General features: G+C 51.3%; 1 protein-coding gene across 3 annotated transcripts in view; it reads right to left on the bottom strand.

Annotated features, from left to right (window-relative positions):
• Positions 1-12,088, bottom strand: part of LOC144610458 (cytoplasmic polyadenylation element-binding protein 2-like) — a 59,507-nt gene extending 47,419 nt beyond the window's left edge. For all 3 annotated transcript variants that reach the window (XM_078429183.1, XM_078429182.1, XM_078429184.1), the window contains exons 1-2: positions 11,839-12,088; positions 9,335-10,041 (exon numbers count right to left, since the gene is read on the bottom strand). In XM_078429183.1, the coding sequence (XP_078285309.1) occupies positions 9,335-10,041; positions 11,839-11,848 (717 nt within the window). In that variant the 5' untranslated portion in view covers positions 11,849-12,088. The remainder of the gene's footprint in view (positions 1-9,334; positions 10,042-11,838) is intronic.
• Positions 12,089-13,721: the final 1,633 nt, after the last annotated feature.

Below are 13,721 nucleotides of genomic sequence, written 5' to 3' on the forward strand. Positions count from 1 at the left end.
GTCCCTCGTGGGTGTAGGATAGTGTTAGTGCGCGGGGATCGCTGGTCGGCGCGGACCCGGTGGGCCGAAGGGCCTGTTTCCGCGCTGTATCTCTAAACTAAACATATATACCTCCTCCTCCTCCTCCTCTTCCTACTTGCCTAGTCTACCGTCATTGTTACTATGGGCACTAATAACACCGGCCCCTATTTATAGAGTGCCATTAATGTCACGTCATAGGAAATCTCAGGACAGGCCGAGCGAGCGAGGAGAGCGGAGCAGGTGGTTGAAGATGCAAAAAAAACTAGTCGGTCGCGACAGTGGGATGAATTGTTTAGTTCACCCCCCCCCCCCCCCCATTACACTTGTAACTTCTAGCTTTAGTTCAGCGACACAGCGCAGAAACAGGCCCTGCGGCCCACCGAGTTCCACGATCCCCGCACACTAACACCGTCCTACACACACGGGGCACAATACACAACCACTCCAAGACAATCAACCCATAAACCTGCACTTCTTTGTTGGAGAACTGGAGAGACGAAATTCCAGACCTTTAATGGGATGAAATGGGGAGATGGAATTTCTTCAGCAGCAGGTGGAGTAAAATTGGGGACCAGAAGCAAGAGGCCAGAATCCGAGGAACAGAGAGAGAGAGAGAGATCTCGGAATGACTTTCAACACAGGTTCCCGGATTTAGCTAACTACCGTGAATTTGGAGACTCGAAGACTTCAGACCTTAGAGCGCAGAACCAGGCCCTTCGGCCCACCGAGTCGTCGATGCCGACCAGCGATCACCCCGTACACCAGAACCATTCCACACACAAAGGGGCAATTTACAATTTTACCGACGCCGATTAACTTACACGCCTGCACGTCCTTTGGAGCGTGGGAGGAAACCGGAGCACCCGGAGAAAGCCCACGCGGGTCACGCAGGGAGAACGTACAAACTCTGCACAGACAACACCCGTAGTCAGGATCGAACCCGGGTCTCTGGCGCTGGAAGGCAGCAACTCCACCGCTGCGCTACCGTGCCACCTCAAGATTTTGAGACTTTTCACCCCTTTAATTTTTTTAAATATACATTCTCGGCTTACACCCCCCCCTTCTCCAATGTCTGAAGAAGGGTCTCGACCCGAAACGTCATATAGAAACATAGAAAATAGGTGCAGGAGTAGGCCATTCGGCCCATCGAGCCTGCACCGCCATTCAATATGATCATGGCTGATCATCCAGCTCAGTAGCCTGTACCTGCCTTCTCTCCATACCCCCTGATCCCTTTAGCAAAAAGGGCCACATCTAACTCCCTCTTAAATATAGCCAATGAACTGGCCTCAACTACCTTCTGTGGCAGAGAATTCCACAGACTCACCACTCTCTGTGTGAAGAAATGTTTTCTCATCTCGGTCCTAAAAGACTTCCCCCTTATCCTTAAGCTGTGACCCCTGGTTCTGGACTCCCCCAACATCGGGAACAATCTTCCCGCATCTAGCCACTCCAACCCCTTAAATTTTTTATATGTTTCTATAAGATCCCCCTTCAGTCTTCTAAATTCCAGCGAGTACAAGCCCAGTCTATCCAGTCTTTCCTCATATGAAAGTCCCGCCATCCCAGGGATCAATCTGGTGAACCTTCTCTGTACTCCCTCTAAGGCAAGAACGTCTTTCCTCAGGTTAGGAGACCAAAACTGCACACAATACTCCAGGTGCGGTCTCCCCAAGGCCCTGTACAACTGCAGCAGAACCTCCCTGCTCCCAAACTCAAATCCTCTTGCTATGATTGCCAACATACCATTCGCAATCCTCTCGCTATGAATGCCAACATACCAGTCACCCATTCCTTCTCTCCAGATGCTGCCTAACCTGCTGAGTTACTCCAGCATTTTGTGAATAACTACCTTCGATTTGTACCAGCATCTGCAGTTATTTTCTTATACTTCTCCAACGTCAGGTACCTTGGTTTGCAGACAACTACTTTGCCCTTCCTCCATCTCCCCACTTCCCCCCGGTAACGTTCACCGTGAATGAATGGTGCTTGATTGTCACATAACAAGTCACAGTGATATTAAGGTCGTAAGGAATAGGAGCAGAATTAGGCCACTCGGCCCATCACGCCATTCAATGATGGCTGATCCATCTCTCCCTCCTAACCCCATTCTCCTGCCTTCTCCCCATAACCTCTGACACCCGCACTAATCAAGAATCTCTCTATCTCTACCCACTGACTAGGCCTCCACAGCCTTCTGTGGCAAAGAATTTCACAAACTATTCTTTGTCTAGCGTACCCAGGGTATGCAAAGAGTCACCACATAAAGGGTGGTGACAAAGTTACAAAGTATTCCCTTTTACACAAACCATTTTTAATGCTTTCCATTCTTGGTGTCCCCTCAGCTATTTAACGAACACTTGCCCAACTGTTCAGGTGGGCAGGACATAGGGTGTCCATCGCTGAGGACGGCAAGCAAAGGTCAATGAGCAAATGTTCAACTGCATTGACTTCCAAAGCTGGCCACCTTTGTGAGCCAGCAGTAACAGGATCATTCCGAGTCAGCATGGATTTACGAAGGGGAAATCATGCTTGACAAATCTACTGGAATTTTTTGAGGATGTAACTAGGAAGATTGACAGGGGAGAGTCAGTGGATGTGGTGTACCTCGACTTTCAGAAAGCCTTCGACAAGGTCCCACATAGGAGATTAGTGGGCAAAATTAGGGCACATGGTATTGGGGGTAGGGTACTGACATGGATAGAAAATTGGTTGACAGACAGAAAGCAAAGAGTGGGGATAAATGGGTCCCTTTCGGAATGGCAGGCAGTGACCAGTGGGGTACCGCAAGGTTCGGTGCTGGGACCCCAGCTATTTACGATATACATTAATGACTTAGACGAAGGGATTAGCAAATTAGCAAATTTGCAGATGATACTAAGCTGGGGGGTAGTGTGAATTGTGAGGAAGATGCAATAAGGCTGCAGGGTGACTTGGACAGGTTGTGTGAGTGGGCGGATACATGGCAGATGCAGTTTAATGTAGATAAGTGTGAGGTTATTCACTTTGGAAGTAAGAATAGAAAGGCAGATTATTATCTGAATGGTGTCAAGTTAGGAGGAGGGGAAGTTCAACGAGATCTGGGTGTCCTAGTGCATCAGTCAATGAAAGGAAGCATGCAGGTACAGCAGGCAGTGAAGAAAGCCAATGGAATGTTGGCCTTCATAACAAGAGGAGTTGAGTATAGGAGCAAAGAGGTCCTTCTACAGTTGTACCGGGCCCTGGTGAGACCGCACCCGGAGTACTGTGTGCAGTTTTGGTCTCCAAATTTGAGGAAGGATATTCTTGCTATGGAGGGCGTGCAGCGTAGGTTCACTAGGTTCATTCCCGGAATGGCGGGACTGTCGTATGTTGAAAGGCTGGAGCGATTGGGCTTGTATACACTGGAATTTAGAAGGATGAGGGGGGATCTTATTGAAACATATAAGATAATTAGGGGATTGGACACATTAGAGGCAGGAAACATGTTCCCAATGTTGGGGGAGTCCAGAACAAGGGGCCACAGTTTAAGAATAAGGGGTAGGCCATTTAGGACGGAGATGAGGAAGAACTTTTTCAGTCAGAGAGTGGTGAAGGTGTGGAATTCTCTGCCTCAGAAGGCAGTGGAGGCCAGTTCGTTGGATGCTTTCAAGAGAGAGCTGGATAGAGCTCTTAAGGATAGCAGAGTGAGGGGGTATGGGGAGAAGGCAGGAACGGGGTACTGATTGAGAGTGATCAGCCATGATCGCATTGAATGGCGGTGTTGGCTCGAAGGGCTGAATGGCCTACTCCTGCACCTATTGTCTATTGTTTATTGTCTATTGCACCTTTCAGACTAGTGATAGGAGAATAATTAGGCCATTCGGCCCATCGAGTCTACTCCGCCATTCAATCGTGGCTTATCTATCTCTCCCTCTCAACCCCATTCTCCTGCCTTCTCCCCACAACCCCTGACTCCCTTACTAATCAAGACTCTGTCAATCTCTGCTTTAAAAATATCCGCTGGGCCTCGACAGCCGTCTGTGGCAATGAATTCCAGGCGTCACGGTGGCGCAGCGGTAGAGTTGCTGCCTTGCAGTGCCAGAGACCCGGGTTCGATCCCGACTACGGGCGCCGTCTGTACGGAGTTTGTAGGTTCTCCCCGTGACCTGCGTGGGTTTTCTCCGAGATCTTCGGTTTCCTCCCACACTCCAAAGACGTGCTGGTCTGCAGGTTCATTGGCTTGGTATAAATGTAAAAATTATCCCTAGTGTGTGTAAGATAATGTTACTGTGTGGGGATAGTTGTGGATGATCAGCCATGATCACTTTGAATGGCGGTGCTGGCTCGATGGGCCTACTCCTGCACCTATTGTCTACAGTTGGTTGATGCGGACTCGGTGGGCTGAATCTCTAAACTAAACTAAACCACACCACGCTCTGACTAAAGAAATTCTTCCTCATCTCCGTTCTGAAGATACATCCTTTTATTCTGAGGCTATGCCCTCTGGCCCACAAGTGGAAACACCCTCTACACATACACACTATCCTGGCCTATACAGTGCACAGATGCAATGGCCCAGACTATGTTGCACCACCTTCCACTTCTGAACCCGATACTGAAGGTAAAAAACTCCTGGCTGATGAGGTACACATATGGTTTGTAGGGACTGAGTTACCATGTTAGAACATAGATCAGGACGAGCACAAGAACAGGCCCTTCGGCCTACAGTTTTCAAAACACTTTACAATAGACAATAGGTGCAGGAGGAGGCCATTCAGCCCTTCGAGCCAGCACCACCATTCAATGTGATCATGGCTGATCATTCTCAATCAGTACCCCGTTTCTGCCTTCTCCCCATACCCCCTGACTCCGCTATCCTTAAGAGCTCTATCTAGCTATCCTTAAGAGCTCTATCTAGCTATCCTTAAGAGCTCTATCTCTAACTAAGGAAATTATCCACTGTTTCAAGGTAGGTTATTTGGCTTCTGTAAAATTACCCCTAGTGTGTGGGATGCAAATCTGGGATTACATGGAACTATCGTACGGAGGATCGCAGGTCGGCGTTGACTCAGTGGGCCGAAGGACCGGTCGGTTTCCACGCTGCGTCTCTAAATTAAAATTTAATTCTGCTCAGAAAGCTCCCACGCTGTGGTGATGGTCATGTGATGGTGATGTGTTTTTAAATGAGGCTATTGCAAGTAGCAAGGTTAACCCTGCTCTTTCAGATGTCCCTGGGACCTTTCACATACGATACAAGTGTTGATAGATCTTGGGTTTATTCACAAAATGCTGGAGTAACTCAGCAGGTCAGGCAGCATCTCGGGAGAGAAGGGATGGGTCCCGAGATGCTGCCTGACCTGCTGAGTTACTCCAGCATTTTGTGAATAAACACCTTCGATTTGTACCAGCATCTGCAGTTATTTTCTTATACATCTTGGGTTTATCATTTCTGCTGTGCACTCCCTCAGTACTGCCTCTGGAGTTACCTCTGGAATGAGACTTTAACCCAGATCCGCATTTTCTAATTTCTAATTTCACAGCAGCAGGCCATTTGGCCCATCCTTCCTCTGTTAGTTCACAGAACAAACCCCCTGCTCTCCCACTAATTTTCCTTGCGAGATCCAGGAGAACATAGATTCCGGCCCTTCGGCCCACAATATCCACGGCGAACATAATGCCAAGTTAAACTACTCCCCTCTGTCTGCACATTCAGTTCAGTTTAGTTTGAGAAACACTGGAATTTAGAAGGATGAGAGGAGATCTTATCGAAACGTATAAGATTATTAAGGGGTTGGACACATTAGAGGCAGGAAACATGTTCCCAATGTTGGGGGAGTCCAGAACAAGGGGCCACAGTTTAAGAATAAGGGGTAGGCCATTTAGAACTGAGATGAGGAAAAACTTTTTCAGTCAGAGAGTTGTGAATCTGTGGAATTCTCTGCCTCAGAAGGCAGTGGAGGCCAATTCTCTGAATGCATTCAAGAGAGAGCTGGATAGAGCTCTTAAGGATAGCGGAGTCAGGGGGTATGGGGAGAAGGCAGGAACGGGGTACTGATTGAGAATGATCAGCCATGATCACATTGAATGGCGGTGCTGGCTCGAAGGGCCGAATGGCCTCCTCCTGCACCTATTGTCTATTGTCCCACCGAGCCCACGCCAACCATCGATCCCTATGACCATCGATCCCTAGTACACTAGCACTATCCTACACACTGGGGACAATTTACAGAGGCTAATTAACCTACGCACCTGCACGTATTTGGAACGTGGGTGGAACCTGGAGCACCCAGAGAAAACCCACATGGTCACAGGGAGAACGTACAAACTCCGTATAAACAGCACCCATAGTCAGGATGGAACCCGGTTCCCTGGCGCTGGAAGACAGCAACTCCTCGATTGTGCCATCTGCCTCACATGACCCATATCCCTCCATTTCGGAAATATCAACGTTCCTATCTAAATGCCTTTTAAATGCCTCCATTACACCTGCTTCCACTACAACCCCTGGCAGTGCGTTCCAGGCACCCAGCACCAAAGATACAAGAGGAACAAGATAGACCACTCGACCCTAAACACTGTAATGAGTCACGGCGCCATTTTAGTAGGCAGAAACGTGCAGAAACATTTTTAAAGAAAAATAACAAAAAACCTGTGAATTGATAGATGAGATATATTCTGCATTTTAATGGTATCGTCACACATACTGTTCCCCCAAAACGCTGATTACACTGCGAGAGGCGGGGTTTGCTTACTAAAATGGCTCCTTTGCGTGCTACACTTCAGTGTGGGCGATTTCAACGGAGTGGTCCATCTTGTTCCTCTAGTATCTTTGCCCAGCACCCTGTAAGAAATGGTGCTGGCCACACATAGAACAGCACAGAGTACGAACAGGCCCTTTGACCTACAATGTCTGTGCCGAACATAATGCCAAGACCGACTCTTATCTGCCTGCGCATATTCCATATCCCCCCATTCCCAGCATAGCCATATGCCTATCCAACAGTCTCTTAAAAAGCCACCAACCTTATCTGCCTCCACCACAGCACGTTCCAGGCACCCACCACCCTCTCTGTTCACTCACAACCCCTCTCACCTTAAAGCTAAGTCCTCTAGTCTTTGACATGTTCAACCCTTGGAAAAATTCCCATATTTTTGCATCTATTCAAGCACCCACCACCACTGCGGGCAATTTAGAACGGCCAACGTATCCCAGCTACATGTCCTCCGCGGTCACGTGCGCAGCCACGGGGAGACCACGCAAGTCCTACGTCACCGGAGGTCAGGATTGAACCCGGGTCACCTGGGTTGTGAGGCAGCGGCTCGGATGGTTGTGCCACCAGGCCGATCGCGACCTGCCAACCAGGAGTTAATGGCGTGCAAGCCACTGAGTCCCAGTCAAACGAGGTGATCCCTTCAGTTACAGGAGTGTCATTGCAAATGGCCGGCTGTCACAGTTAGAGCAGAGGGCAGCACAGCACAGGAACGGGCCCTTCAGCCCACAATATTTACAGCAAACATAGTGTCAAGATGATCTCATCTCCCTGTACATAGAGCCAAACAGCGTGAAAACAGCCCCAACTTGCCCACACCGGCCAACACGTCCCATCTACAGTGGTCCCACCTGCCTGCGTCTAGCCCATATCCCTCCAAACCTGCCCCATCCATGTACCTGTCTAAATGTGGCCATAGTATCTGCCTCAACTACCTCCTCCGGCTACCCATTCCCTACACCCAACACCCTTTGAGTAAAAAAATGACCCTTTGGGTTGCTATTAAATCTTTCCTCCCTCACCTTGAACCTATGTCCTCTGGTCCTCGATTCCCCTACTCTGGGCAAGAGACTCTGTGCGTTTATGTGGTCTATTCCTCTCATGATTTTCTGCACCTCTATCAGATCGCCCGTCATCCTCCAACATTCCAAGGTCTAGAGTCCCAGCCTGCTCAACCTCTCCCTGTTGTCCAGGTCCTCGAGTCCTGGCAACATCCTCGCAAATCTTCTCTGCACCCTTTCCAGCTTGACAACACCTTTCCTATAACATGGTGCCCAAAACTGAACACAATACTCTAAATGCGGCCTCACCAACGGCTGATATAACTGCAACATGACCTCCCAACGTCTGTACTCAATACTGGATGATACATGATCCATATCCCTCTATTCCCTGCACTTCCATGAGCCTCTTAAACCCCACTTTCATATCTGCCCCCTTCACCAACCCCTGGGAAGATGTTCCTGGCCCCCACCACTCTGTGTGAAAAAAGTTCCCCCCCTCTCACCTTGTAGCTGTGCCCTCTGGTATTGGACATTGCCATCCTGTGAAAAAGGTTCTGACTGTCTACCCTATCTATGCCTCTCAGAATTTTAGTTTAGTTTAGAGATACAGTGCGGAAACAGGCCCTTCGGCCCACCGGGTCCGCGCCGACCAGCGATCCCCACACAATAACACTATCCTATACCCATTAGGGACAATTTTTACATTTACTAAGCCAATTAACCTGTACGTCTTTGGAGTGTGGGAGGAAACCGAAGATCTCGGAGGAAACCCACGCGGGTCACGGGGAGAAGGTACAAACTCCGTACGGGCAGCGCCCGCGGTCGGGATCGAACCCGGGTCTCCGGCGCTGCATTCGCTGTAAGGCAGCAACTCTACCGCTGCGCCACCGTGATTCTTTAATAAAATTCTCAACCTCCGACGCTCCAGAGAAAACAATCCAAGTCAGTCCAACCTCTCCCTGCATTTGAACCCTCCGATCCAGGCAGCACACGGGTCAACTTCCTCTGCACCGTCTCCAAAGCCTCCACCTAGGCCTCTGTAATGGGGTGGCCTGAACTGCCTGTGTTTCACCAAATGCCGCCTAACCAAAGTCCTAAGGAGCTCACAGGTTCCTGTTCAGAAGCTCTAGGACCAGAATATGGGGCCATTCGGCCCACCGAGTCCAATAGACAATAGACAATGGGTGCAGGAGGAGGCCATTCGGCCCTTCGAGCCAGCACCGCCATCTAATGTGATCATGGCTGATCATTCTCACTCAGTACCCCGTTCCTGCCTTCTCCCCATACCCCCTGACTCCGCTATCCTTAAGAGCTCTATCTAGCTCTCTCTTGAATGCATTCAGAGAATTGGCCTCCACTGCCTTCTGAGGCAGAGAATTCCACAGATTCACAACTCTCTGACTGAAAAAGGTTTTTCCTCATCTCAGTTCTAAATGGCCGACCCCTTATTCTCCACTCCGCCATTCAATCATGTCTGGTCCATCTTTCCCTCCCAGCCCCACTCTCCTTGCCTTCACCCCCATGACCCCCCCCCCCCCCCATACTGATCAGGACCACGGAAAGAAGAGGAGGGTTTACCTGCTGATGTGGCAGCCAGTTGCTATTGCCGTCTGCGTTCACCGGGTTGTCTTCCATCCACGATTTGGGAGTTAATCCTGGGCGGCTTCTGTTCAACTTTGGGGGCAACAGGACGTGACTGGAGAAGGGCCTCTTGGAAGAGCAGGAGGGAATGGAGTTCGAGACTCCCATGGACCTCCTCAAGCCCCTGCTGCATGTAGTGTTGATGGACCCCCAGACTCCGCCGCCGCCTCCGCCCCCTCCTCCGCCACCGCCCTGCTGCTGGTGGGCCCCCCAGTTGAAGGCCCTGAAGGTCTGCTGCTGCTGCTGCCCGCTGAAGCCGTTCCTCTGGGCGAAGGGGGCCTGGTGCTGGCCGAGCTGCGACTGCCTGTGTTGCTGGGACAGCCGCATCTGGTGGGCCGAGGGGAAGGTCCCGCCCCCGAAGAGGGGCCCCAGGTGGACCATCTTGGGCAGCAGCATGGCGGTGGGCAGCACCCGCTGCTGCAGAAGGTTCTCCTCGCCCGCCTGGCTGGTGGACCACCCAAGGCTGTTGTGGGACGAGCCGCTGCCCCCGACGTCCTGCAGCACCAAGTTGGCCGGAGTGTGGTGGCAGTCCAGCTGGGCGCTCCCCTCTCCGCTGTGCACCTCCGCACCCTGGAAGGGCTCCAGCTCGGCCTCCAGATACGCGCTGCACACCGCCTGTCGTTTGGTGTCATTCTGGAGCATGGCTGGAGTTGGCAGAGGTTGGGGGGAGAGGAAAGGAAATCCTTATATATTACAAAAAGGAGGTGGGGGGGGTGGGAAGGGGAGGGAGTTGGTTGTGGATGGGAGGAGAGGAGAGGAGGGGAAGGGAATTTCTTATTAAAAAAAAGGAGTGGGGTTGGGTTGGGAGAAGAGGAGAGGGTTGAAAGGAGAGGAGGAGAGGAAAGAGGAATTCCTTGTAAAATGGGGGGGAATTGGGGGAAGCGGAGGGGGTATGTTAGGAGTGAAGAGGAGAGGAGGAGAGAGGAATTCCTTGTAAAAAGGAGGGGGTTGGGGGTAGAGGAGAGGGTTGAAGAGAGGAGAGAAATTCCTTGTAAAATGGAGAGGAGAGGAGAGGAGAGGAATTCCTTGCAAAAAGGGGAGGGAATTGGGGGGGGGGGGAATTGGGGGGGGGGAGAGGAGAGGAGAGGGGAATTCCTTGTAAAAAGGAGGGGAGGGAATTGGGGGAAGAGGAGAGGGTATGTTAGGAGAGAGGAGGAAATAGGAATTCCTTGTAAAGAAGGAGGGGGGGTTGGGGAAGATGAGAGGGAGGAGAGGAGAGGAGAGGGGAGGAGAGGGGAGGAGAGGGGAATTCCTTGTAAAAAGAAGGAGGGGGGTTGGGGGAAGATGAGAGGGTATGTTAGGAGAGAGGAATTCCTTGTAAAATGGAGAGGGGGAGGTTGGGGGAAGGGGAGAGGGTATGAAAGGAGGAGAGGAGAGGAGAGGAGAGAGGAGAGAGGAGAGGAGGTTGGGGGAAGGGGAGAGGGTATGAAAGGAGGAGAGGAGAGGAGAGGAGGTTGGGGGAAGGGGAGAGGGTATGAAAGGAGGAGAGGAGAGGAGAGGAGGTTGGGGGAAGGGGAGAGGGTATGAAAGGAGGAGAGGAGAGGAGAGGAGAGGAGGTTGGGGGAAGGGGAGAGGGTATGAAAGGAGGAGAGGAGAGGAGAGGAGAGGAGGTTGGGGGAAGGGGAGAGGGTATGAAAGGAGGAGAGGAGAGGAGAGGAGAGGAGGTTGGGGGAAGGGGAGAGGGTATGAAAGGAGGAGAGGAGAGGAGAGGAGATGAGGTTGGGGGAAGGGGAGAGGAGAGGAGAGGAGAGGAGAGGAGAGGAGAGGAGAGGAGAGGAGAGGAGAGGAGAGGAGAGGAGGTTGGGGGAAGGGGAGAGGGTGTGAAAGGAGGAGAGGAGAGGAGGTTGGGGGAAGGGGAGAGGGTGTGAAAGGAGGAGAGGAGAGGAGAGGAGAGGAGAAGAGGTTGGGGGAAGGGGAGAGGGTATGAAAGGAGGAGAGGAGAGGAGAGGAGGTTGGGGGAAGGGGAGAGGGTATGAAAGGAGGAGAGGAGAGGAGAGGAGGTTGGGGGAATGGGAGAGGGTATGAAAGGAGGAGAGGAGAGGAGAAGGGAGAGGAGAGGGGAGGAGAGGAATTCCTTGTAAAAAGGAGGGGGGGAAGAGGAGATGGTTGAAAGGGGAGAATTTCCTTGTAAATTGGAGGGGGGGGGGGGTCGGGGGGAAGAGGAGGAGAGAGGAGAGAGGAAAGAGTAATTCCTTGCGAAAAAGAGGGGAGGGAATTGGGGGAAAGAGGAGAGAAAATCCTTGCAAAAAGGAGAAGGGGGGGGGTGGTGTGTGTTGGGGGAAGAGGAGAGGGGGGGGGGGGGGGGGAGAGAGAAGGGAGAGGGTTAAGCCAAGCCTAGCCCGACGATCCTTGGCCACTGAGCAGTCCGGGTTGTGTAACAACAGCAGCAGCAGCAACAACAGTCGCAACGAACCAACGCACGAAACGACATGGAAACTAACCTAGCAGCATATTGCGGGCAGCGCTGGGCGTCTCGCCTCTGCAGCGCTGTGTGCGCTGTGTGTGCTGTGCGCTGTGTGCTCGCCTTCTCCTTCTCTCTCCCCCTGTCCCTCCTCATCGATCGCACCAAAATGGAATAAGCAAGATCACAAGATTGTGTTTTAATGACACACTCCACTCCAAACCCTCTTTACTCCGGAACTGAAGCGATGATCACGCCGGAGCATTCTGGTAGCTTCACATTTTCAATTTCCCCTCCCCTCTCTCTCTCTCTCTGTTTAAACCCCCCCCCCCACGGTTGCAAACACTGCACCTGATCTGCCACAGGGTCGGCAACTTCAATCCAGACCCTGCAGAAAAAAATCTTTATTGAAAAAAAAATCATTATTGAAAAAAAAATCATTTTTGACCCTTTTTAAAAAAAAAAAAAAAAATTGTCCTTTCTGAAATGCATTGCAGTCTTTTTTTTGTTGTTGCTTGTCGCTCTTTTCTTCGGCGCAGTTCTGTGCCCAACCCTCCCCCCCCCCTTCCACACAGAAACATAGAAACATAGACAATAGGTGCAGGAGTAGGCCATTCGGCCCTTCGAGCCTGCACCGCCATTCAATGTGATCATGGCTGATCATCCAATTCAGTATCCCGTACAACAATACAATACAATATATCTTTATTGTACAACGAGATTGGGAATGCGCCTCCCATCCGATGCAATAATTTAGTACCTGCCTTCTCTCCATACCCCCTGATCCCTTTAGCCACAAGGGCCACATCTAACTCCCTCTTAAATATAGCCAATGAACTGGCCTCAACTACCTTCTGTGGCAGAGAATTCCACAGACTCACCACTCTCTGTGTGAAGAAATGTTTTCTCATCTCGGTCCTAAAAGACTTCCCCCCTTATCAATAATGGCTGATCTCTCTCCCCTGCCCCCATTCTCCTGCCTTCCCCCCAGAACCCCTGACACCTGTACTAATCAAGGTTGATCTCTGCCTTAAAAATATCCATTGACCCGGCCTCCACAGCCTTCAGGGGCAATGAATTTCACAGATTCGCCACCCTTTGGCTAAAGAACTTCCTCCTAAAAGAACGTCCTTGGCCTCTGGCGCAGTGAGGCATCAGCTCTACCAGCTGCGATACTGTGCTGCCTGGGTATTCCCAACCCAACCAGTTCTGTTGCTGAAAACGATGTCGCTATTATTTACTGAGAGTTAGAGGCAGTCTGATGAAGGGTCTCCACCTGTCCATGTTCTCCAGAGATGCTGCCTGACCCGCTGAGTTACTCCAGCATTTGGTGTCTTATCTCTGGCGTAAACCAGCATCTGCAGTTCCTCCTCACGAGGGTTGCCAACTTCCTGACTCCCGAGCTCCACGTGACCTCGCCCGGCCAGTGGCCACGTGCTCCAGCCCCACCAAGGGCGGCCGCCCGGTTGCTAAGCAACCTCCGCTAGGCGAACACCCGGGCCTACACTGTCAGGGATTGCAGCGGCTCCCGGGCCTACAACGCCAGGGCCTACAGCGCCGTCCAGGCCTAATACGGGACAAGGGCGGTCCCATACGGGACAAACAATTTAGCCCAAAATACGGGATGTCCCGGCTAATACGGGACAGTTGGCAACACTACTTTTCGCACTGTTATTATCACATTGCTGCTTATGGGGACAAATTGACCGAGTCACCTCCTACATTTTGCTGCAATGAATACACTGCAAATGTTGTGCCAATCGACATGAGACAATAGGTGCATGAGGAGGCCATTCGGCCCTTCGAGCCAGCACCGCCATTCAATGTGATCATGGCTGATCATTCTCAATCAGTACCCCGTTCCTGCCTTCTCCCCACACCCCCTGACTCCGCTATCCTTAAGAGCTCTATCTAGCTCTCTCT

Source organism: Rhinoraja longicauda, chromosome 36, assembly GCF_053455715.1.
Source record: "Rhinoraja longicauda isolate Sanriku21f chromosome 36, sRhiLon1.1, whole genome shotgun sequence".
In the NCBI taxonomy this organism is placed as follows: Eukaryota; Metazoa; Chordata; class Chondrichthyes; order Rajiformes; family Arhynchobatidae; genus Rhinoraja; species Rhinoraja longicauda.